The sequence below is a fragment of the Protopterus annectens genome, chromosome 11.part0, assembly GCF_019279795.1.
Source record: "Protopterus annectens isolate FY-2018-M chromosome 11.part0, PAN1.0, whole genome shotgun sequence".
In the NCBI taxonomy this organism is placed as follows: domain Eukaryota; kingdom Metazoa; phylum Chordata; order Ceratodontiformes; family Protopteridae; genus Protopterus; species Protopterus annectens.
This window is the reverse complement of record NC_056745.1, coordinates 1,445,706,128-1,445,733,686: the sequence shown is the minus strand read 5'-3', so window position 1 is coordinate 1,445,733,686 and position 27,559 is coordinate 1,445,706,128. Positions and strand designations below refer to the sequence as shown.

The 27,559-nt window shown below is 39.0% G+C and overlaps 1 protein-coding gene across 1 annotated transcript in view; it reads right to left on the bottom strand.

Moving 5' to 3' along the window:
• The window catches only part of CPED1 (cadherin like and PC-esterase domain containing 1), a 2,422,552-nt gene that overhangs the window by 471,396 nt on the left and 1,923,597 nt on the right, over nucleotides 1-27,559 (bottom strand). Inside the window, exon 18 of the mRNA XM_044087326.1 lies at nucleotides 7,042-7,178. Coding sequence (XP_043943261.1) covers nucleotides 7,042-7,178 — 137 coding nt within the window. The remainder of the gene's footprint in view (nucleotides 1-7,041; nucleotides 7,179-27,559) is intronic.

Sequence of the window (27,559 nt, the reverse complement as noted above, 5' to 3'; positions counted from 1 at the left end):
TTTAAAGCTGGCAAAATACTAGAGTTCTTTTCTTCCCTTTAACTAGTAGTACATAGGTTCATAGGTTCATAGGTAAGTACTAGGCTATCTGCCCTGGGGCATTTATAAGCCTAGCCAGAATGTGTTGGCTTTCGCCTCCCTTTTAGACTAGATTCCTGAGCCTCTGTCCAGCAGGGCCATATAAGTGATCCCAGGAGTAAATTTATGATTTCCCATCCACATGAAGTAGATAAAGCTCCATGCACTACAAAAATTATGATCAGGTCTCCGATTATAACCTTTATGTGTTCCTGAGGTGGATGCCAAGATTCCTCTTCCCTCTCAAGTGGGTTATGATCGGCGACCCAATCATAATCCGCGAAGTTTAAATTTAATGAAACATACAACAGCAATGCAAACTGTCAGTAAAGCTCTCATGACTCTAATAAACCACCATGACTATCAAGATCAACTTTTTCCATGACTAAAAGAGTACTCAAAATTAGGGCAACACAAACTTTGCTAATGCATTAACATTCAGTTGTCTGATGGCATAAATGTGCTGGCACATTCTATCTGTTCGTTTTGTAATACGTTTAAATGTGTAAGTTTTTAATTGGTGATGATTGTTTAATCAGTAAGTTAATGGTGAGTTGCTGGGTTAGCAGGTAGTCAGCTCAGTATCTGATGAAGTCCTAAGGGCAGAACGAAAATGTGGTGATTCGGTTAAGTGTTTATGTGGTTTTGATTGTTGAATTAAAGATTTAAATTTTAGTAATTGGGCTCAAGTGAGTGATTCATGTTGGGTTCACATCGATACAGTGCCAAGATTAAGTTTTTTTGGTTACTACGAGCTTTGGGTAGAGCTTTGTAATTGGTCAGCATTGTTTGCCTCTTTATTCATGGTTCGTAATAGTTTTGCCAACATAATAACCAAGGCAAAATGAGCATAATGCTAACTAAACAATTCCCTTCGTATTACAGGTATATTGCCCCCTTGTTTTATAAACATATGATTATTCTTAACTGAAAAATATGGAAAGCTGTTCACAGATCTACTTTGTGAACAGTTTCCACAGGAAAATAATATATTGTTTGCCAAACAAGCTTCTGCTAATTCTGTTGCTTTATATTCCATTTTCTCTCTTTTCAATTTTTATAAACAAATTACCCCTTGGCCTACCCAAGTTACAACTACTTCTACACGCTGATGATTTGGTTATCCACAGCTTCAACCAAGCATAATTGGCAATCTACAAACAACAACAAACTGAACTTCTGACCCTAAACCACTGTTTCACCTTTAAAATGCTTTTCCTTAGTCCCCCCCCAAAACAAGGTTATGGTCTGTGGTGGTAAAAAACAAATTCGGCTTTCTCAGGCTGTTGACCAGCACAGTAACCTTATGAATACCACATTTTTTTCAGATACCTACATATGTGGCTCAAGCAATATCTCAACTTTCAGGGACATATTCAAAAAAGTAATTCTAAAATCAACTACCTTCTTTTCTTGGCAAAGGAAATATCTAAATGCATTTCCTCACCAGCTAGGGCAGCTACTGGTAAAGGTGTCTTGCTCACACAACTTTAATATGATCTACCCAGTTTGCCACCTCCTCTAACAATATTTGCACTAACAGTGCATATCTTATCTAATAAAATATAATGCTTTGTCAAAGATTCCCCCTCACCTTGAACACCATTGCTTTACTCTATCCTGGATAAAGTATCTCTCAGTGCAAGCCAAATCTTGTCTACTTTTGGATTCCTAGCTTTTCAGATTACTCTATCAAAATGCCTCTTCTACACAATGAAACTAATCACTACCACTCCAACCTACAACCTCAAAAGCCATGGTACAGTAGGCCCTGCTCTCCAGACCCCATCTACTAATCTACTTAGTTTTTCTGTACTTGCTCCAAAATTGTGACAATCCCTGCCTGACTATCTCTATGAGCATGCAATGCCACATTGTTCAGGCCTCAACTCAAACAGTTTCTGTTTGAGCAATACAAATGCAAATACCAGAACACAGGCATACTATGTAATTGATACTACTCTGCACTAGGATAATTCTCCCACACATCACCCCATTCACACCACTACTGTACTGGTTACCACTGTATTTCTGCTTCTTGTAAATATGTACAGTGCTTCTTTTCCTCCTTGCTCGCTGTTATTTTACAGCTTTTACTTTACTCAGTCCCTTAGTCTCACTGGATTCCATCTTTACTGTCATTTACATTTGGCTTTTTCCTCTAAACACCTTGGTAATCTCGGCATTTTTCATAGCTAAATCTTCATACAAAGTCGACACATAGAATTTCTCTTTTTATGACTACATTATATTACCTTTGTGTGCTACTGCTTCCTGCCAGAGTGGTTTATGATTGGTCACGATCTGATCAGTGCTCTATCCTAGTAACCAAAATGTAAATAAATAAATAAAATATGCTTAATAGAAGAGCCTTTGTTATTAATGCATGGAAAGTCAACTGACAACATTCAATAAATCCCGATTTCCTTGTAAGATTTTCCATTTGGTACGCACTTTTTGATGCGATTGCAATCTACTTCATGGATTAATTAGAATGCATAATTACATTTTTTGTCAGCATTTCTACTTTCTTCTGTTGTTGTTTGTTTCAGAAATGTGCAAACTTAGGATTTTCTTTTTTTCTATAACTTCAACTTGTACAACAGTTAACACTACTTCTGAGAATCCTTGTTTCTTGAAGATTTCCTTCAAAACTTGGCACATTCGGAGAAAATCACTTTTACCTGTAGTTAACGTAACCATTCTCAGTTTTTAACAATGTTATTCTTTGTATAATAACATGATACACTCCTATAATCTATATACATGTTATCAAGTGCACTCGACCACCACAACACAACACTGATGCCAGAACACATAGCTCACCCCACAGTGTGCCTCTCAACTCAAGCCCTTAAGGCAAAACACCTTGCCCAATGTACTAATTATAGAAGACTCAATTGTGAGGCACACTGATGTTCCACTTACTAGGATGAACAAGGAGAAGGTGACAGTCAATTGTCTATCAGGTGCCAGAATCTGACACATAACACATGCACTCAGGTCACTCCACAACAAGTACAAATATGACTCAGCCATTGTCCACGTGAGTGTGAATGACCTGAGACATACTTGCCTGGACTACATGAAAAGAGATGTGATGGAACACTCGGATTATATCGCCCAGGCAGGTATGACCCTAGCCCTGAGCAGTATTCTACCATCACCCAGAATGATACCACAGTATGAGCAGAAAATGATTGACTTCAACAATTGGCTAAGTTTCTGGTGTCATTCTAAGGGGATCCAGTATCTGTCTGCCTGGGATGACATGATTGATAGAGATGGCCTGCATCTGTCACCCCTGGGATTCCGGGTACTGGCTAAGGTTCTTGCCATCCCTATAGTGCCTTTTTTAGGCAGTGTTCTAAAGACCAACATTCCACTGTAACAGCTACAAACAAATACAATCTGAGGGTCATGCTGCTCACTGCTAGAAGTCTAAATCTCAAGATGCACTTACTCAAAGCTCTCTTCAAAATGGAAAATGTCAACATCTGTGCTGTAATGGAGACCTGGTTTAAAGAGGCAGAAGCACCCCTGCACTCCCAGTCTACAACTCATTGCATACTTTTTGGCCCCAGAATATGTCCGGAAGCTCTGAAGGTGGTGGTGTCTCCATATTCTTAAAGGATACGCACACCTCTAGACTGGTAGTCCAGCACAATGCATCCAAGATACTTCAGGTACAACTAACACTGGGTAAGATGGCGATACAAGTTATAGCCTGCTACAGAACCCCAAACATGTCCCTAGACTCTCACTCCAAGTTCCTAAGCACCCTGGAATCTATCAAGGTCCAACCCAATACTCTCATACTGGGTGACTTCAACTACCCTTCCATCAACTGGGAAAACTATTCAAGTACCAATGTACAGGCCTAACGCTTTCTGGAATTTATCAATTTCAATGCCCTGGACCAGCTCATTCTGACCCCCACTAGAGGAGGTAACATCCTCGACCTGGTTATCAGAAACATGGGAGACCATTGCTCCATACCTATAGTCAAGTCCTCCCTGGTTAAATCTGACCACAAGCTGATCACCATGGAAATCTCTATCTCACCTACTCCACCCGCTAAGGTGACCACCCAGAAAAACTTCTCTAAAACTGACTTTGGGCTCCTAAAAACAGAGGTGGCTAACTTCTCGGCACCCATGCCAGTGGAAAATAGCTGCATGACTGCCAAATCATACACCAATGTACTGTACGAGCATGTACACAAATGCACAGATCTTGCCATACCAACTAGAACTAAGACGCTCTCCTCCAAAAAAAGGAAGCCAATCTGGTGGTCCCCAGCCATCAATAAACTCTACAACAGAAGGAAGAAACTGTTGCAGAAAAAAATGAAGTCACAAGACTGGAAAACCTCCCTTATCAGTCTCAACAAAAAGCTGAGATCCCTTATCAAATCCTCTAAAGCCAAATTTGAAGGCAGAAATGCAACTGACACTGAAAACAACCACAAAGCCTTCTATAGATATATCAAAAAACTCAAAGGCAATACTCAGATTTGCTCTGAGTTATTGCACAATGGCACCTCCTATACTGAGCCAACAGACATAGCCAACATACTGGCCGACAGATTCACTGCTAACTTTACCTCTCTCCCCCCAAGGGCCCTACTACAATACCAGAAGAGAGCCTGGTACCCACCATTTCTTCAGCACAGGTAAAAGCTGCATTGTCCAAAGCCAAGAACACAGCATCCATGGGACCTGATTATATCCCTAGCTGTGTCCTTCATGAGCTACAAAATGAACTGGCACCACATCTGTGTGCCCTGTTCAATCACAGCCTTACCTCAGGCTATGTCCCTAATGAATGGTGCACGGCTGCAGTTATCCCACTCCATAAAGGGGGAATACCTACAGACCCTGGGAACTATCACCCTATTAGACTGACGAGTCTGGTATGCAAAGCTATGGAGCGTATCATCATGAACCTTCTTAACAAAGATACAGGGACTCTCTAAACTCTTGACCCCACACAGTTTGGCTTTGTCAAGGGGAGATCCTGCCTGCTGAACCTGGTTGACTTCTTAGAGGCAGTCACCAAGGCTGTGGATGAGGGTAAGGCAGTGCATACAGCCTACCCTCGACCTGGTCAAGGCCTTTGATATCATTCCCCACTCATGTATCACTGATAAACTCACTAAACTAGGCATCAATCCTTACATCCCTAGGTGGGTTGCAAATTGGCTCACAGACAGGACCCACAGAGTGAAACCTGTGAATTCCAAGTCAGACTGTCGACCAGTCATGAGTGCAGCCCCAAAGGGCTCGGTCCTGGGCCCTCTCCTGTTTGACATATACTTCTCAGAAGTCCAGGCCAACACAGAAGGACATTGGCTGACCAAGTTCGCTGATGACTGCAAGCTAGGAGTCATTATCAACTCCCCAAGTGATGCAGTGCAATCAGTATTTCCAGTGTTCATTTCTGATGAAGTGTTTTAGACAAACATATACAAAATAAATAAGTGGCATTAAATATTGGAAGTGCCTGCCTTTTCATTCGTTTGATATTACTTTGTGGCTGTAAACCTACTGGAGTGGTTTGTGTCCTCAGTTTGTGGTGTAATTATCATTAATTTAACACACAAACGGTCAAGTCCACCTCCCCATTGTGAACATTGGAATGTACATGACCAAAATTGCCCCCCTTCTAGACCTGTGGTAACATTTGTTCCTGGGTCCAGAGTGGTAGGGAGTTTTGGTGTTCTGTGTTTCTGTCAGGTATGCCAGTATTTGGTATTCTGACTTGAGTCAAATGGTTTCAGACATTGGTGGACTTGACTGCCTGTGCATTAATGTAATGAGAGTAAACATATCTATATCTATATATCTAGTAGTAGGCACAATCCCCACATAGGGGATGTAGGGGGATGAAGCCCCACTACAAAAATGTTTTAATTGTATTATAGTATTTTCAAGATTCACTGTATTACACCCACAATCACAGTTTATTTCGTGCATATCTGGGACCCATAACTGAGAGTCTCACACTTCCAATTGGGAATTCCAAGTTTTAAAATTTCTTTGGGTGCTGTGTACTTTATAAGAACACACGTCACAGATAATGCAATTAGCAATTTTTTTGTTGCTGTGAAGGAGAAGGCAATACTTGAAATCAAAACCATATATAAGTTATATATTACTTCCACTTAATTATGTACATACCTCTCAGCTGTCCAGATTTTTGCATAATATCCGGATGTTTGTCTCATATTTTTGGTCTATTCCTCATAAAATTTGTGATTTTCTGGCAAATCACTGAGATGATTTGAGGTTGAAGTTACTAAATAGCGATATATATTTTAGTTTTGGACTTCACTTCCTTCAGAAAATGTACGTTAACTCAAACCCTATTATTCTAGCAACTTTCTATGTTTGTAAGAGTAATATTTAAAATCTGTCCCTAATTTTGGGCCTTTGACCCCCATTTTGTCAGGCTTTGCCCAGATTTCTTGCACTAAGAGGTTGATGGTACGACTATGCAGTTCAATATATTTTTAGCTAGATGTCCTGAGATACACAAAAAATATTGTATAGAGAGAATTAAAATCTGGGGGACTGTGATGAACATTGAAGTCTACATACTACTATGCAGGGTTATACGTTCTAATCAAAGCTTTTCTATTTAACTGAGCTACTCAGATCAAGTCACATCATAAAATATTTTTGATCATTGGTTTAAATCTTTAAGATCTTAAACTTTCTAGATTTGAAACTTTGGCATCAGTCAACTGGTTCTCAATATTTTGAAAGACAGTTTCCTTCCTTAATTTATGTTGTTTAACTACATTTTGGTAATCGATAGCTAAAAAAGTGCAAATGAAATGAAATTCTTCATTCTGTTTTAACAAGCAAAATATAACAAAGCTCCTGAAAACTAATTTATTCTGCATTTCCCTTAGAAAATATAAATGGTTTCAAAGTATTCCTTTTAAACTGTAGTTACCTTTCTGCTATCCAGACACTGTTGGAGCTGATGGCGAGGAAGTACAGGGTGCTGACAGCTGTATGGCTGCCATGTTATTTCACGCCAGTCACATGTTCTATTGTCTGAACAGCTGAGGCAAGGAACTATCCACTGACCTGTAACATAGAAAAAGCATGTTTCAAGTTGCTAAATGAGTTTTCTTTCACAACTGGCTTTACCATTAACAATTATATTTGATACACAACACTGTCAGTATCTATTTCTGTTTTATTTTATTTGTTTTATCAATAATGTTTTATATGTCATTACATATGTAAGTCTCTCCTGCTGAAAAGCTACCCAAGCAAGTTAGTAAGCACCTGAAATTTGCCTCCATGGATGGGATTTCACTATTTATTTATCCTCATGAAAGAAGTTGATGGTGAGTACCTTCTGGTCAGGAAACTGTACCTTCGCAGTGTGTTCCTGAGTTAGCACTATCCACCTCCCAGAAAAGGTGAGCGTGTCACTCCCCTTCACTCCTTTCACTACCTAACCAGTTCCTCCAGTGTCAAGGCCATTGGTTGAACCCCAATTACCTGAGTCACCATCAGATCTACATCCCTGTGTGCCACAGAGCAAGGTATCAGTACTTTTTTTTTTGCAACAAGCATTTATTTTTTCACTATCCATTGGAGAAGCTATACTCTGCATGTGTGCACACTGTCACAGCAATGAAATGCATTACTCTACCTAATGTGGTATTCTAAGGTGTTTATTTCCAAGATTCCAGTTAATGATTGAAAACAAACTGGAGTAGAAACTAAGCTTCAAAATATATGCATATCCCATGTGTAATTTCAGAAAAAAAGTTAAGCAAAACATACAACTTAACCTTACCCCACACTTTATGAGGGCAATTCATTCTTGAGATACTATGCAAACATACAAATATTGTACTGTGAGACCTACAAATACATTAAATTCTGGTAGTTTACCAAATTAAAAAAAAATCATAAACACAAAACCTGTTTTGTTCCACTAAAAATGCTTACTTGCTACTTTGTTAGGAAATATGTTTCCAACAAAAGCTTATTTACTTTATTAATAAGAAATAAGACATAGGAGATTGTTTAGATTATTGAAAGGTATTTTATTGTAGCAAGCCCTCACAAGCTGTCTTCATTCACAAATCACTAATTTCCACGTGCATATCAAGACATGCATGATTTTGCAAGCACCACTTTATAAGCAATATACAGCAACTTATTTTTTGAGGTACTCACTGAGGTGTGAAGAATACCTTGAAGCTTAGGTGTTTTCTTTATCCTTAGTGTATTGTCATGTTTTATACCACACTAATATCACTGCAGTACTTTAAGTAGTCATTACCAGTTTTTATTTTGTTCTTACCAAAAATGCCATGAGATTTTTTGGCTTGACCTTTTTCTATTCTCGTAACAGTTTCTGTCTGTTGTAGTACTTTAACTCATTTATACCTATTAGCTGTAAAATATCAATCACATATGCTTACAATACCAAGTAGTTTTCAAAATGTCAAGGGTAAAAGCATAAATATTATGTACAGTAAATATTGTTAAAAGGTATAAACAGCAGTGCTGCTCAGCAAACATCTTCTTTACAAGGATAATTGCCAAAGCATTTGCTGTCTTTACATCAGTACTGTATTTAAAAAAGAATCCAACATTCTGTATACAGACTGGGATTTAGAAAACTTTGCCATGTTGTGGTAAGTGAATGCGCATGAGTACTAACCTTGAGTAAGGTGTGTATATGTGTGTCTGAATGTGCTTGTTTGTGTGTGTTTCAAAAAACAGGCACCACGACGCAGGCAGGTCAAACAGCATGCTCAGGTGTGGCATTTATTAACGGCCATATAATGACGTAATAACCAACCTTATTAAAATGAGCTGAGCCTCTTTGTTTATGCTAATGAGGCACAACAAAGATGGTGGAGTAATTCAGAATTGTATAAATGGAGTATAGTGGGGTTGTATCATCAGCTTTTTGGATTTTGACCGAATGCTCACATTCAGGTTAAGTCAATCACTAGCTCTTTGTTATCCCTTTGATTGGGAAAACTACTCAAGCCCAAACACCCTTGCCCAATGGTTCCTAGAATTTATAAACTCAAACGCTGTGGAACAACTGGTCACCACTCCCACAAGAGGGGACAACATATTGGACCTGGTTATCACCAACATGGGGACTCTATGTTCCACACCAGAGGTAAACCCCTCATTGGTAAGATCAGACCATAAACTAATCTCACTGGACATCCATATCCCGTCCCCACCCCCAGCCAAGGAAACCACTGTGAAAAATTTCTCAAAAGCAAACTTCACACTTCTCAAAACTGAGGTGGAATCCTTCAAAGCCCCAGGGCCAGTGGAAAATACTGCCTGAACCGCAGAATCCTTTTCAAACACATTCTATGAGCACCTACAGGAATGCATGGATCGTGCTATCCCAAATAAAACCAAGACTCACTCCTCCAAAAGCAGGAGACCTGTCTGGTGGACCCGGGCCATAAATAAGCTATACAACAGAAGGAGGAAGCTACTACATGATAGAGCAAAATCCCAAAAAGGGAAGGCATCTCTGATCAGTACTAGCAAGAAACTATGATCCCTCATAAAAACATCAAAGGCCAGCTTCGAAAGAAAAATTGCCCAGGACGCTACAGATAATCACAAGCCTTCTTTAGTTATGTCAGGAATCTGGGTGGCAACCCCCAGATATGCTCTGAGTTAGTACAAAATGGCAAAAAATACACTGAACCCACAGACATCACCAACATCCTGGCAGACAGATTCAGTGCAAACATCTCCCCCCTTCCCCCCCAAAAGAGCAAATGTCTATCCCAACAGAATGTAGCCTCCCAGACATGACAGATGCACAGGTGAAGAATGCCCTCTCCAAAGCAAAAAACGCAGCATCAATGGGACTGGACAGTGTCCCGGGCTGCGTCTTACATGAGCTCCAAGAAGAATTGAATCCTCACATAAAGTCACTGTTCAAACTCAGCCTTACTACAGGATATGTACCCAATAATGGTGTACACCAACAATGGTCCCGCTCCACAAAAGTGGTGTCACAACGGACCCTGGGAACTATCGCCCTATAAGCCTGACTAGTCTGGTCTGCAAAGCTATGGAGCGTATCATCATGGAACTCATAAACAAAGACATTGGGAACCTCTAGACACTGGACCCTACCCAATTCGACTTTGTTAAGGGCATATCTTGCCTCTTAAACCTAGTTGACTTCTTTGAAACAGTTACCAAGGCCATAGATGAGGGGAAGGTAGTCCACACAGCCTACCTGGACCTCGCAAAAGCCTTTGACACAATACCCCACTTGGGCATTATAAATAAGCTTACCAGCTTAAATACACACACACACACACACACACACACACAAGCCCACTATGTTTCTGAATTCCAGGACTAGTGTCAGTATAATGTTTGCTTAGCTAGGCGTCAGCTTTCAGTTGGTGTGAAGAAATTACTTCATACTTGCTTATTGAGGTGTTTATATAAGTATGGAAAGTTATGCATATGTGCATAATTAGCAATATAATTAACACTCATTATCTCTCAAAGTCTACATCTCACATTACAAGTATCTATGACCATTTTCTTTAGCTTCATCAAAGACTTCACGTGATGTCATGCCCGGGGTTCTACGTTGCTTGGTTTGGGAAGTATATAAACATTATAAATGCTACATACCTTAATTATTACTAAGCACTGATATCTTCTCTATACTGCATTATACTTGCAGACTGACACAGTATTTTTCTTTCTCCTACCATGGCATTTCAGAATCTACCCCTCAATAACTGCTAGCTCACCAGTTTGAGCACAGAAATAGAAATATAAAATATGAATAATAATTGACAAACTATGTAAATTTGCAGAAAAGCTACATAAGGTAGCATAGGCAAACATGTGGAGATATATGTTCTGTTACATGGACAGTCTAAGAACTGGTTTTCATTCTTCCAACAAAAAGCTCTTTTTTGAACCCAACTGTTTCTGTCCTTTCTCAGGGTATTAAAAGATGCTTTGAAAAGTGTGTATGACTGCACAGATATTGTTTCTAGGGTCCGTGCTATAGCTACAGTACTAGGGAGTATGTAATCAAAAGTTCACTGATGAGAAATCCTGGAGTCAGATTTAGTTAAGAATGTATTATTTGACTCTTTTCTGGGAAACACAATGCAAAAAAAAAAAAAAAAAAGAGCATAGTCAGATAGTAACCCAAAAAAAGGTGTGGGATCTTTTAGAAAAAGAAACATATCAAAGTACAGAAGGGCTGTGCCAGCATTTCTTACCACACCCTTCTGCTAATACTACTGCCTCTCAGTCCCAAAAAATTTGGCCCGCAACATTCCCCTTTGGCATAAAGTTCTTTCAGACTATGGGTGTTAAAATTAGTGCAGGAGGGATATGGATGGCACTGGATTCAAAAGCCTCCTTCAGGGGAACAGCTCTATAGACAGTGGACACCGAGACCAAACAGAATTTTTTCTCAGATTCTGTAGTCTTTTCATGCCCAGGGAGTCAGTACCAGCACCTTTTAGTTAAAGAGGCAACGGCATCTATTAATGAATGTTTCCGGTAACAAAGAAAGAGGTTTCTTGGAGACCAGCACTAGATCTTTCATATCCGGATATGCACATGAAAATTTTAAAGTTCAAAACGTCAGCCCACATAAACTGTTACCTCTTATTCCTTAAGTTACTTACTAACTTTATTACCATATTCCCATAGCCATAGGCTTCAAGAAATTTCTAAGTTGCGCTGTCTCTGGGTAGCATTATCTCTTGTCTGCATTACCCTTTGATTTATCTACAGCTCCGATGTTATTCACAAAATGTCTAGCCCCAGTCATAGCTTATTGCAGACCAAATGGCATTTACATCTTTATCTAGACAACTTTCTTATCTTTGTAGAGTCAATATCCAGATGTCAAGAGTCATTAACATGGGTTATGCCTCTTTTGACCTACTGGGGCTTCCAGAAAAATATTGCAAAACCCTTCCTGAATCCGTCTCACAGGACTGCATTTCTGGGATGCCTTAGAGATTCTTCTCTTTAAAAGGCATTTTTAACACAAAACAAGGTGGTTGTTTATCTGGAACTTTTCCTGAGCATCTCCTATCAGTCTCATACTTCTGCAAAATAATTTATCAGGATCCTAGGCTTTGTGGCTTGCATGATTCTCATGACACCTCTTGCCAGAGTATACATGAGAATTATACAATGGGTTCTAAAAAAAAAAACACATTGACCCAGCATTTGCATTCTCTGGAGTATCAAATTCCAGTTTTGGGCATTATAAAAAAGGAACTGCACTGGTGAAGGCAACATATTCAACTAAACCCAAGTCTGGCCTTCTCTACTCAAACCCCAAACCAATCTGTCACCACAGAGACATCAGATCTTGCTTGGGGAGGAGTTATTGGAGGGGTAAGCATGAAACGTCTGTGAAAACCTTCAGACAGACCGAACCACATCTATTGAAAAGAGATTTTAGCTGTGATCCATGCTTTCAAGTTTCTCCATCACATTTGGTCCTCAAGACCTCTTTAAGTGATTACAAACAATATCACAGTCATGTAGCGCATCAACAAGTGTGCAGGTACAAGATTGTACCCCCTATGCTGGCTGGCAGTGATGGCTTGGTAGTTGGCGCTTCAGCATTTCATAACCCACCAAGCATTTTACATTCCGTCAGAGCAAATCATTGTGGCAAACAAGCTGAGCAGAACCACGACAGACCCTCACAAGTGGAAATTGAATGAGGGGATCTACCAGGAATTGATTCATTTGTGGAGAACACCTCAAATATATTTGCTTGCCTCTTTTCAAAACAGACAACTAAGTTTTCTTTCAGGGCTCCTTTCAAACAAAACCTGTAAGATAAATGACTGTTCATTCCTTTGAAAGGGAATGGTCCTTTATGTGTTTCCACCCTTTCTACTGATATCCAGGGTAATTCTGAATATTCAAAAGATACCCTTAAAATAATTATGGTTACCTCCTTTGCCCCAGGAAACATTGGCTCTCCTTTCTTATGGAGTTCACCAAGAACAGTTACCACAACCTTCCTCACACACTGTCTCTACTCACTCAAGGCAGAGAGTTTGATACATCCCAGTACCAATAAATTTCAACGGACTGTCTACATGATTCACTTTTAATACTTTTAACACACTTATTTCATGAGGGCATGTAGCAAGTACTAAAAGAGACAATAAGACTTGTCACTAGAAAATCCTATGTTGGTAAGCGGAAACAGTTTTCTAGTTGGTGACTAACTAAGAACCACAGGCCATTCAGGGAGTTTGTTTCACTGTGGCTCAAATATTTGTGTGAGTTACCTGTCTCTGGCCTCATTTATTGCTCTATAAAGGTTGATCTTGTAGCCTTTTCAACATTTTTGCCTATGGATCCTATTCTTTATTCTGATTGTAAACAAGCTGCTCCTCCCGGGGATCTAAGCTATGTGCTGGAGAAATTGACTATGTTACTTTACGAACCTGCTCAGAAGGCTGATTTAAGCATCTTGATTTGGAAAACAGTATTGATCATTGCTCTGACATCTGCAAGAAGAGTATCTGAGTTGCAGACTTTCATGGTGGGTGAACCTTAATGGATTTCTAACCTCCATGATGCCCAAAGTGGTTTCAGAGTTTATTTGACTCAAGCCATCACTCTCTTTGTACCCAGAATCTAAAAACCAGGGAGAACAGATCCTGCATACTCTGGATGTGCATAGACAGCTCAAGTACTATGTGAGGAAGCTTGGCATAATGGTTAAGATATTGATCTTACAGACACAAGGTGCAGGGTTTGATTCTTGCATGGGGTAATTGGCTAGGCTTAAAATGCCCCCTAAGGGCAGTTAGCCTAGTATGAACCTGTGAATCTTAACAAAACTAAGCTCTTTACAAAAGATGATCAGCTGTCTATTTCGGGAAGCCCAAGGTCAAAACAGGCAGTTTCCAGGTGCTTTCCTTAGCTTTTTTTTTTTTTTTGTTATTCCAACAATGGCAAATCCATTCAAGGCAGTATTGAGGCTCATTCCAATACAGCCTTGCCTTCTTTGATGGCATACTGGCAATGAGAAGCATTCTGGAAGCAGCTACATGTCCTCTGCATATACTTTTACAAAGCATTACAAACTGGATTCCTTTTCTAGGTCTGGAACAAACTTTGCTAGGACAGTTCTTGAGAGACTCCTTGATCTATATTTGTTCATCTCCCGGGATGGATACGCTTTGGTATTCAACCCCTATAGCCTAAGGGCTTCTGCAGCAGTGGGAATGATGAACACAGTATAGTTGTGCTGTGTTGTACTTAACCATACCAAAAGTTTGAATTCCTCAATGCTGCAGTCACTGCACCCACCCTTCATCCCGCTACTCGTGTATTTAGTGTAGTTAGGATATAAAGTAAGGTTGTGTTTGGTTTCTACTTTATATGTTCTATTGTTAATATCGACTAGTTATTTCAGGATGTTGAGCTCTTCCCTCATTGTGTGGGCAAGAAAGTTCTGAAGAAAGCTTCACTCTGACTGCTGATTCCCCTCCACGGGAGCAGTCAGAGTGAAGGAGTGGGCGGAGCCACATGTTTTTGAAGCTGGCCGTTCATTGGTACCTGGGCAGGAAACAACACATATAGACTAAGGGCTACTGCAGCAGTGAGGAACTCAAACATCTGCTATTATGGGTGAGTGCAATTTACACAACTGTACTTTTCTTTATTTCCCCAGTTAAGATGAAGGCACTCTAGAACATATATAAAACTGAAGTTCTAGACCAGAAGCATGTGTAATAGCATGAGCTGCACCCATGCATGGGCTTCAGAATTCCCATGACTGCCCATTCCATGTGCTCTGGATCATATTCATCTTCTGTACCAGATGACAGTCTACTTTTATTTTCACGATTTACTGTCCACAGGCATCTTCTCTAGAGGATTAGTTGCACAAATTTCTATCATATCTTCTCTGGAGCATTAATTAAAGTAAATTTCTTAAGAATCATTTTTTAGTTTTATTTACATAATGATGTTAAACATGTATAGATAGATAAATAGAAACACAAATAAATAAATAATACTATTAGTAATAATAATAATTAAGGGGAAATAAAATATGTATTCTGTCACAGAGGCCAACACCAGTTTAATTTCTCTTTTCCAGGAGATTGTAAGACAATTCCCATTAATATTAGGCAGGTTACATGGCAGTTAATACAGTGGAATTGTACAGTGCTAATACATTCACTAATCATTTAATCTGTAATTGCCTCATGAGGCCAAAAAACAGTATAATGTCCTGCAGACTGACTGCTCTCCAGTGCTGTGTACGTAGTGCCAAGTGAGGTATGGTATTTGACCCAGTATTGAGGACACTGGTCAATTACTGCAGAGGTGAACACACAGAAAATAATCTGCAATAGTTCCACCAGGAAAATGCTCATATGTGTAACAGACTGCCTTACGTTTCTGTGATTTGGTGGATGCTTCTTAAGATGATCTAATTCAGTAATGAGTATACTGGTGAAGCACAGTGTCAGTAAATATGCAAATAATTTATGCAGACCATGGAGAAAATAATAAACTCAGAAATATGAAAGTTTAAACATTAAATGCTTCCCAACATTGTTTGGAATTTCCTGTATCAATATGAACTACTTGTCCCACTTACAAAGAAAACAAACACTCATATAAGCACACATGCATCATGTGCATACACACGCACACACACACACACACACACACACACACACACACACACACACACACACACACACACACACAAAACATGCACCCAGACACACAAAAATAATTTATATCTATAAAGCTATATGTGAGTCTATGATAGTTCATCCTAATGTAATTTTATCAGCAGCTATGCCATACCCCACCCCGTTTGCAATGCGTGTTATTCCTAGCCCTACCCTTAACCTTACCATAGACTTTAACCTAAAAAAGAGTTTCCACAACACTACCACAAACCTATCCAGTCTTCACCCACATGCACACACATGTGCACACAAGTCATACTTACGTCAAACACCAGTAAAACTAGCCCTTTACTTAACCTTTCCCCTAATCATAAAACACACACAATCACACATAAATAAATGTATCCCCTTTACTATCCCTTACTCTAACCCTAACCCAGAGCATACTTTACATCTCACTTGTTTGTTATAACAAAGCACACAGCAGATAAAATGTCTGTTCAATAAACCAGATGTTCAAACAAGCAGCCATGCACTTCTGTCTGCTGACCAAAGGAACGCATGGCCAAACACATGGCACACACATAGTGTGTGTGTGTGTGTGTGTGTGTGTGTGTGTGTGTGTGTGTGTGTGTGTGTGTGTGTGTGTGTGTCTTGAGGTATAGTGCCCCCTACTGAAGATTATGGTGTTTCTGGAACTGCAGTCAAAGGCTAGTTTGAAAGAAGGATCCATTCCTCTCTCCTATAAAAGGGGAGGGGATTAGACACAGAGGCAGAGGCAGAGACAGGCCTGGGTCTTGATGAATTCACTGAGAGAGGACATTTGCCTCATGTTGAGAGGTGTCGGTTAATGTCTTGAATGTTGACTCTGAGTGACCTTGTTTTGAATAGAATATGTGGAATACTGGAGGAATATTCTGTGGAGAATTACTGAATAGAGTGGAACTAAGACCTGTGGATATAAAGAATTGGTTGCAGCATTTGAGATTACATCTGTCTTGAGTTTAGACTTAAATGAACTGTGAATTGTCTATTAAACTGCAATTTAGTGCTAAGTTACTTAATCAGATATGAGATATAACAACTTTGCTGTCTCTGTAAAAAAAAAAAAATACTTGCCCATTTTGTCATTGTAAATAAATTGCAGTCAACCTGAAAAACTGCCTGTGGTGAGTTGTTATACTACACTGGTGGAGAACACAGGTAAAGTTTGGTCAAAATGTAACAGACTACACTATAGTTTTCAAAACTGTTGGTTGTACGTGCTAATAACTTCTAGGTTAGTTTTGCACCTGTGCAAGGAAAGAACTGCTTCTCTGTTTGCTATCACAATCAGTTGCAGAGAGAGTACCGAGTATGTGCTTGTCGATGGCTGCTGCCTTTTTAGTAAAATTTAATTTCAGCTTTGGGAAACTGTAGATCAATGTGTGCATGTGTGTGTGTGTGTGTGTGTGTGTGTGTGTGTGTGTGTGTGTGTGTGTGTGTGTGTGTATCTTTAAGAAGCTTTCCAAGGGCTTGCACAAGTGTATAAATACAGAGCATGTGCGAGTCTGACTGCCATTTTGTAGTAAGCTGTTGAGATGCAAGCATGTATGTATGTAAGATTTGTTTGCTAACCAGGTCATTTATATATATATATATATATATATATATATATATATATATATATATATATATATATATTATATTTTATGATGCTGCTATCCATCCTGATGTGTTACTATGTATTAAAGCATCTAAATGAAATACCCCGTCTGCTTGTCATCTATGTTAGGGAGGGATGAGCGACATGGTGTCAGAAGTGGCATGTCTAAGGACATGGTGTCACATGTGACAAGTCTAAAAGGACATGATGTTAGAAGAAGAATGGCCAAAATGACTTGTTGCCAGCAAGAGTTTCAGTTTCTTCCACTTGAGTTTGAAAGCCACCTTGTTCTCACTGGAGGAATATACAGCAGTGAATCATCCCTACTGCACACATAATTTGCAGAAAAGGTCAGAAATAAATTTCAGATGTTAAACTTGCTCAAAACTATTTTTTATTTGCAAAATATGAAACAAGGCATACAGAACACTCTAAACAATATTCACATAAACCGATTATGACTGGTATTGATATAAATATTCAGATTACTATGAAAAATGTTTGAAATTTAGTCAAAGTTGTATAAAACAAACAAAATAAGAGGAAATGACCACATTTTTGTTAAGCACATATTTTTCATATTAATTAAAGATATCCTAGTTATCATGTGTATATTAAGTGTTTGCATGTTTGTGCAGTATTATAGTAAAGTTATTTCACAAAATACAGCCATTACAGAGCATATTTCACAAAATACAGCATTTTGAAGAGTTCATTGTGCATTTGAGTGTTACTACAAGCTTACAGAATAGTTTCTTCATACATAATTACAAGGGCCATATTTTCAGTGTGTTTGTGCATACTTTGTGGGCATGACAGATGGATTTTGAAAACCCAGTGCATTTCTGTTTGCCCATAATATTGCAGAGAACTGGAGAGTATTTGAGCAAGAGTATGACATTTTCATACAGGCTGCATTTTCTTATAAAGATGACTATACAAAGGCATTTATTTTGCTTAATTTAGCTGGGTCAAAAACTATTGAAAAGGATCATTCATTTGTGTATGCATCTGCTACCTATGCAGGAGAGGAGGAAAACTGTCATATTGTTGTACTGGCTGAGTCAAAGCAGGACCCTAAGTGCTTGAAACGTAAATTTAGAGAAATGTGTAACCCACACACAAATATTACAATGGAAAGGCACTTATTTTATACAAGGGATTAAAAGCCTGGTGAAACTTTTGCAGGATATATAACTGACTTGAGAAATAAGGCTAAAACATGCAGATTTGGTGATTTAAGGGATGAGCTGATAAAGGGCAGGCTTGTGTGTGTTATTAAAGATGATACTGTGAGAAAGATTTAGCTTCATAACAGTGATTTAACTTTGAATAAGGCCACTGAAAATTGTCAGACATATAAGCTCACAGAAAAACACACAAATATGCTTACAAATGAGAACAGTTTTAGAAGGCATAGTGACAGAGCACATGTTGATAGTATGCAGCACATGGTTAAAAGAAACCGGCCCAAACACATGGCAGCAACAGTAGCCCCTGCAGCACCCACTAGTAAACCCCAGATTTTGCAGGAAATTCCAGAGTTCACACAGTCTCAGTGAAGCATAAGACTGAGTCAGCAAACTCAAAGCATGAACCCTAACTAGGTTCATTGCCAACTGTTGTAATTGTGGTGGAAATCATGAATCTAAAAGGGAAAAATGTTTAGTTGTTGGTCAGCAATGCCACACATGCAATAAGTGGAATAATTTCAAGAGGTTTTGTAAATTAAAAGGCCCACGTTCTTTTAGTAAAAGGGAACATTCAAAGAAACGAGTTGATCAATTGGAGAGCTGCAACCCTACTCTTCATGTTGATGGTGTGTCAGTGTTCAAGAAGCTTTAGTGCAGTAGATTTATGGGCAAAGCATGAAGTATTTTGTACTGCTTGGATAAATGGAAAACCCATAGAGCTCAAAGTTGACATAGGTTCCAAGTGCAATGTTATGTCAGCAGCAACATTTCCTAGAGTGTGTCATAGAGAAAGTCTTCGTTTGGTAAGGTGTGCGAAGCTTGTTGCTTATGCAGGTGAAGAAATTCAGACTGAATGCTCAGTAGTGCTGATCTTTTCAAAGACAAGAAAGGGAAGCTTCCAGTTGTGTACTCCATGAAGTTCGATCCAGATGTCAGTCCAGATATAAGGCCATCTCAAAAAGTTCCAATAGCTATGCAGGACAGAGTCAATGCCGAGTTAGATAAAATGGTGCGACAAGGTACAATTTGTCCAATTGCAGAACCAACTGAGTAGGTATCTTCCATGATACTCATAAGAAGCTCAGATGACATCAGAATACATATTGATCCATGAGATTTGAAGAAAGCGCTAAAAAGACCTCAGCATCCAATGCACACAGTTGAAAAAGACGCAGCTCTGATGCCAAATGCCACTATTTTTTTGTCCTAGATGTAAAGAGTTCATTTTGGCAAATTCAGCTTGACAAGAAATCCACATTGCTCACTATAGTCAGTACTCTGTTTAGAAGGTACAGATTTTTGGGATAAATTCTGCAAGTGAAGTCTTTCACCGTGCAATGGAGCAACTTTTTTTATGGGTATCCTTGTGCTGTTATAGTAGACGACATACTAGTAGGAGGTTATGGTGAAGCTGAGCATGACAGAAATCTCAGAAAAGTTCTGGAAAGAGCACATTAAGTAAATATTAAGCTCAATCCACAGAAATGCAAATTCAGGCTACAAGAGGTTACTTACTTTGGTCATTTATCTACTAGTTCAGGCCTACGACCAGACCCTTCAAAGCAAACAGCTATTCTCGAGATGCCAGCTCCAGACAATGTTCAAGCCCTGCAACGTTTGCTTGACATGATTAACTATCTAGGCAAGTTCATTCCAGACTTGAGCCAACTTTCAGCACTGCTTAGAGGGCTGACACATAAAGATGCATCATGGTCTAGTTTAGAGCAACACCAAAGAGCATTTGATGTCCTGAAACAGAGAACTGCAAGTCCATCAGCTCTCAGATACTCTGATGTTCACAACCCAGTCACTCTTTCATGTGATGCTTTGAAATTTGGTCTTGGTGCATTCATTCTACAAAAGGGTCAACCTATTGCCTATGCATCGAGAACTCTTACCCAAACTGAAATGCAGTATGCTCAGATACTGAAAGGGCTTTTGGCAATTGTGTTTGAGTATTCAAAGTTCTATGATTATGTTTATGGTAGACCTATCCAGATCGGAACAGGCCACCAACCTCTAGTCACTATCTTGAGAAAGGCTATGCATTCAGCTCCAGGCAGACTGCAATGTATGATGTTGAGATTGCAAAAGTATAATTTCATTCTTGTCTACAAGCAAGGCAAACTTCTTTATCTTGCTGATACATTATCCAGATTGCCCAGAAACACCACTTAACAGTCTGAGAATGAAAACCTTGATTTTGAAGTCATGAAAGTGAGAAATTTTTCTAACACACGTATTGATGAGCTAAGAGATCACACAGCCACAGATCCAGTTTTACAAAGGCTCAACCACTTTATCAATCAAGGATGGCCATCAAAGTAGTCTAATTTACCTTAAGAAGTGCAACTTTATTTTCCATACAGAGATGAAATTTTGTCTGACAATGGTATCATTATGAAAGGTCCAAAAGTAATTGTTCCAAAGACCTTGCAAAAAGAGTACATTACTATCTTGCATTGTGGTCACCCAGGAGCCGACTCTACCAAAAGACGGGTGAGAGGACTAGTATTTTGGCCTTCTATGTTACAAGACATTGAGAGAGCAATTATATCTTGTTCTGTGTCTAACAGTACTAAGCCACATCAACAGAAGGAACCACTTTAGCTAAACCAGATTCCAGAACTACCTTGGTCGAAAGTAGCCACCAACATCTTTGAGTGGAATGGTCAGCATTATTTGGTGTTAGTAGACTCTTACTCCAATTGGTGTGAGATTGACCTACTTCCCAATATAGTATCCAGTAATGGTACTGTCATTACTAAGATGAAGCGTCATGTTTCAGTCCATAGTAGTACGCATAAAGTTATTTCTGACAATGTCACTCAGTTTACAAGCCAACAGTTCAAAAGAATTGCCAAAGAATGGGACTTTACTCATGTCACAAATAGCTCTGAGTACCCACAATCAAATGATTTGGCAGAACATGCAGTTCAAAGTGCAAAACAGTTACTAGAAAAGTCAAAACAAGATAACAGTGATGTTCTCCTCAATCTCTTGAATCTCAGGAACAGTCCTCATGATAAACATCTTGATTCACCTGCCCAAAGACTTCTGTTGAGACAAACCAAAACCACATTACCAATCAGTAGTCAATTGTTGGTTCCATGTATCAAGAACAACAGGTTAGTGAAAGCCAATTTGCTGAAGAAGCATTTAACCCAGAAGTCCTACTACGATAAGACCAGCAAACTGCTCAATCCATTATGAGAAGAAGTGGTAAGGATACAAACGTCCAAAGGTTATGATCAGATTGGAGTCGTGAAGAGTATTTTCCCAGAGCTGAATCGTACATTGTGGAATCACAAGGAGCAGAGTTTAGACAGAATCAGAAACATTTGAAACCGGTGTCTAACCCTATACCACAGTATATAGCCTGCTAGAAAGATTCTTTATCGCAGAGAGAGTTGTCCAGTGTTCCAAGTCCAGAGGAAGTTCCAGAGGATATTCCCATTCCTGTGATGAATCCAGAAGTTCCTGGTATGAGTTGTTAACTGAAGACTGCCCCTGTTGTTAAATTCAGTCCAGATTGTTATGTTACAAGATCCAGTCGTATCTCCAGATCATGTAACAGATACACGGCAACTTGAACATAGACATTGTGTTTGTTTCTAATGTCTAGTAACACAAATAATTCTCCGTAAACAGGATCCAATAAAGGCAGTCCCACAAAACCAATGCTGTGTGTCAGTTGAATAAATAGTAATTCTCCATCAAAGCCTGTTCAGTCCACAAAAACAATACTGTTTTTAAAGATTTATAGAAGTACAATATAATTTGATTTAGCGCTTTCATTTCCCATGCAGGAAACTTCATCAGAATCTAATCTGTTTCTAATGTCTATAATAATGCATGTCTAACTTCAATGTTGTTTTTACTAAGGGCAATCTTTTTAAGAGGGAGGATGTAGATCCGTGTGTGTGTATGTACCTTTAAGAAGCTATCCAAGGGCTTGCACAAGTGTATAAATACTGAGCACGTGAAAGCTAGACTGCCATTTTGTAGTAAGCTGTTGAGATGTAAGCATGTATGTATGTAAGGTCTGTCTGTTAACCAGTTTGTTTATATTTTATGATGCTGCTATCCATCCTGATGTGTTTATATGTATTAAAGCATCTAAACAAAATACTAGGCTATCAGCCCTAGGGCCTATACAAGCCTAGCCATAATAATTCCCTGGCTATTTCTTCCCACACTATTTACTTCCCTGGACCTCTGTCTAGCAGGGCGACGGACGTGATCCTCGGGGTGAATTTCCTTTCTCCCATCCAGTCGTCAAGGTTCCTTTTGAAGAGAGCCAAGGAGGCACTCTGCTTGACATGTATGGTCAATCTATTTCAGAGTCTGGAGAGTCTCTGGGTCAGGAACATATCCCTCCAGCATGTTTTGTTTATTGTGATGACAAGGTTTAGATCCCTGGAGCGTGTGGCTCTGAGGGATTGGAATTTCTTTAAGTGTAGCATGTCCAACAGCTCTGGATTTGACATGGCCTTGTATGTTAAGCAGAGATCGCCTCTGAGTTGACGATATGTGACAGAGTATTGCTGGAGTTTTATATGGCGGTTAGCGTAGGGCATCTGCTTTAGGCCTGTGATTCTTTTAGTGAGGTATTTCTGTGGCCTTTCCAGTTGTTGCAGATGTCTTGAGAGGCACATACCAAATGGAGCATTGTATTCAATAATGGGTCTAATGAGGGATGGGTACAGTGGGACAATGACCTCCTTTCTTCTGGATGAAAAGCCCTTAGTGATGAGGTGTGCCACATAGAAGGATTTCCTGACTGTTGTGGCGATGTGGTTATCAAAGGCGAGACCACTGTCCACATGTGTCCCTAAGTCTCTTATCACACTTTCAGTGTTTAGTGTACTGCCATCTATGTGGTAATTCACGGGTACATGTTTTTTCCCAAAGGGGATAACTATACATTTCTTGGCATTGAGCTTGAGCCCATGGCTCTGGCTCCAAGCATCTGTTTCTGTAAGGCCCTTTTGTAGAGTATCCACATCATTTGGGGATTCAATAATGGCTCCCAGTTTGCAGTCATCTGCGAACTTTGTTAGCCAGAGTCCCTTGTGTTGGCCTGTACTTCAGAGAAGTAGATGCCAAAAAAGAGTGGTCCTAGGACTGAACCCTGAGGTACTCCACTTGTCACATGTCTGGAGCTGGATTTGGAGTCGGCTACTTTTACAGTGTGGGTTCTATCAGTAAGCCATTTAGCAACCCATTGGGTGACGTAGGGATTGATACCCAGTTTAGTAAGTTTATCTATGAATCCAGAGTGGGGGATGGTGTCAAAGGCCTTGGCAAGGTCTAGATAGGCTGTGTGGACCACCTTATCCTTGTCCATGGCTCTGGAGACTGATTCGAAGAAGGCAATCAGGTTCAAGAGACAAGATCAGCCCTCCACAAACCCAAACTGGGTGGGGTCCAGTGTTTGAAGGTTGCCAATGTCTTTGTTTATAAGTACCATGATAATACACTCCATGGCCTTGCAGACAAGGCTCGTCAAATGGGACGGTAGTTTCCAGGATCCAAGAGAGGGATGAGCAATAGTAACCACAATGAGATGTTATGAAAATGCTTCTGAGGTAATGTGAATCTAACAGAAGTGAATTCAGAGTGTGGACTGAAACAAACTCAGCAGTGTCTTCTAAAGAATTATAGTCACATGGTGTGGACTTCACTTTCCTTGAACAATGTTTGATTTTCTGGAGGAGGAACTGATGCCTGAATAGGAAAATGTGTGGCTTTATTGTTTATGGAATCCTTTGAAGCCTGAAGGAAGATTCTGTGAATAATTGCTGAGCAGAATAGAGGTGAAAACTGGAGATGTACAGAAATGGTTGCAATATTTGGGCTTTCACATGGCTGGAGATTAGACCAAAGTGAACCATGAGTTGTCTGTTAAACTGCATTTGAGTCATGAGTTACTGATTCAGCTGTGTGCCCTGAGAAGCTTGTTGTCTCTGGAAAAAAGGAACTTGTATATTTTGTCACTATAAACAAATTTTATTTGATATGAGTAAGAGCAATTACCTTCATTGTGTTGCTGTATTACAATATATACATGTATCTGTCTCTTTCTCTCTCTCTCTCTCTCTCTCTCTATATATATATATATATATATATATATGTTTGTGTGTGTGCATATATATATATATATATAGTGGACAACAGCAATATTTAATTAATATCAATTCCCAGTTTTCTGCGGCTTAATATCAATTCCCAGTTTTCTGCGGCTTATTAACAATAGGCAGGAAAATGACTACAAAGATTTGGATACATGATGTTACAGCTTCATTTACAGAATTTATAAATCCTATCACTGCTGGGTATTGTAACGAAATGTCTACTATTGAGATGAAAACAAACAAAATAACCGCAGGATATGACTACTAGATAAAACTGAACTCATTAATAAAGAAATAATAATCCTGTTTTATGACCATTTGGGAGTATTTGACTGTTTAATGAATTTTAATAATGTCTACAACAAGAATTGATATAGACACTTGTGTGAACAGTTATTTGTTTTATTATGTTAATGTATTTTCCTAAACACACAATTTAAAAAAAAACAAAAAACAAAAAAAAAACAATTGATTTATGACAATTTGACACAAATAGTTACACAAATATTTTATAATGGGTGAAAGTTACGAGAGTCAGATTTCACAAGCTGAGGCACTTTAGCTGCCGTGATGAATAGGCAAAATAAAAACAAAGCTTTACTTACTATCAACAAATATAAATTTCATGTTATTCAGGTTTCCACCTCTCAAAAATACATACAAATTTGGTAAATCCAAGCATTCTGTTGCTTGAGTCTTGGTGTTACTGCAACTAAACAGCTCTGATTCCTTGTAAAGCTGTCCCCTTCCATGACAAACAAATGTCAATATTGGCACAACCCTCTCTTTATAATGTTATGACTGCAGGTGTTTTCACTTAGTTTCTGGTTTGGGGTAACTTGTTCTGCTGTAATGTCCAGCAGAATCATCTTAAAATGTATCATATGCTTTAAGTCACATTTCTTGTAATATGAGCACCAATTCAATATTACATCAAACAGAAAAACAGTATTTTCATTCAAAAAGCAGTACTTCTACCGTTAAAATATACTCTTTACACCAAATTAAGTATTTTTTACAAGTAAATAGCAACATCCACAATGTCATTATCAATATATGTATAGAGCTATTTATCTATCTATCTATCTATCTATCTATCTGTCTATCTATCTATCTATCTATCTATCTATCTATCTATCTATCTATGTCTATGGATGTAGGACACTGTATCGAATGTACAGTGTCCCGACACCCTAAAGATCGACATTCAAACGTTGTGCATATGCTCTTGAGATTATCCCAGAGTGGAATAAACCAATGGCAAGGGTTTTTGCAGGGGAGACAAGCGCCATTCCACACCCTGCTAATTATATATACTGAGTCCAAGATTGCATAATCCCCGGGAAAGGAAATATTCCCCTAGCTGGGGATTGTTGATCTCGCACACCTGTTGACCCCTGCTTGTGCTGACCATTTGACATCACCTTACTGTGCGTTGGGATACTATATGTTCAATACAGGTTCAGGCTTCTAGGCAGCGAGACATTTCTCTGTGGTATATTTAGTTAAGGACACATGGCTGAAGTGACATTTAGCTACAGAGAAATATAGCTGTTGCAAATTCCCTATGGGCAAAGAGAAGATGTCACCCCCACAACTTCAATAACTAAATGCCCAGGGGGAAAATAATGTCCATGGCCCCCAAGACAACATGAGACAGCAGGCAGTATGCAAGGCACCAGCAGCAGGCTGGCCAGTAGGCATGCCAATGGCAGTAAAAATGTGGTGCACAACAGGCAGTGCATTTATAATTTGTTTGTGTGAAACACTACCCCATTCACAGTGTCTAGGGAACATTACCTAAAATACATACTGGAGCATAAATGTGACTACAGCAGCATGCAAGATTTTCTGCATGCTGTAGCACACTTCTACATATTGTAGTTGCTTAAGCACGTACTGTACACTGAGCCAAACATTCATTATTCCTTCTGCCCCCACACACTTGGTTACTAAAGCTGTGGGTATACCAGTGTGTGCTTCTCTTTGCCCACAGGGAATTCACAGCAGACATATTTCTCTGCAGCTGAATGTCACTTCAGCCTTGCACCCCCAACCAAATATACCACACGGAAACGCCTCGCTGGCTAGCAGCCTAGGTGCCTAGGGTGTCCAACACCAAGATAAATATAGATATGTGTGTGTGTGCATATGTATGTATATGTATATATATATATATATATATATATATATATATATATATATATATATATATATGGGATCCGTATGGATCACCGAAAGACAACATGACCGAAAGAGATTCGGCCGGGCATACTTGTGTGAAAGTGCTTTTCACAGAAAAACATTTTTGCGTAAGTATGCCTGTTGTGGAGATCGCACTACAGTGGGGATAAGGGAAAGTTCCCTGTTCTTCACTGTAGTGCAACCTTGGTGTGAGAATATTTAAGTAGGGGGGTGCAGGGGGCTTGCACCCCTGCAAAAACGTAAAAGTAATGCTTTTTTTTTTTTAAACACACTTTACCTTTTGTTAAAGTGTGTTCAGTGATTGTGGATTCGGACTATTGAACTTTCGTTCAATAGTCCTAGATCCATATACATATATATATATATATATATATATATATATATATATATATATATATATATACATACACAAATATAAAACATATCTATATATATATATATATATATATATATATATATATATATATATATATATATATATACACACACACACACATATATATATATATATATGTGAATCTGTACACACACACACACACACACACACACACACACATATATATATGTGTGTGTGTGTGTGTGTGTGTGTGTG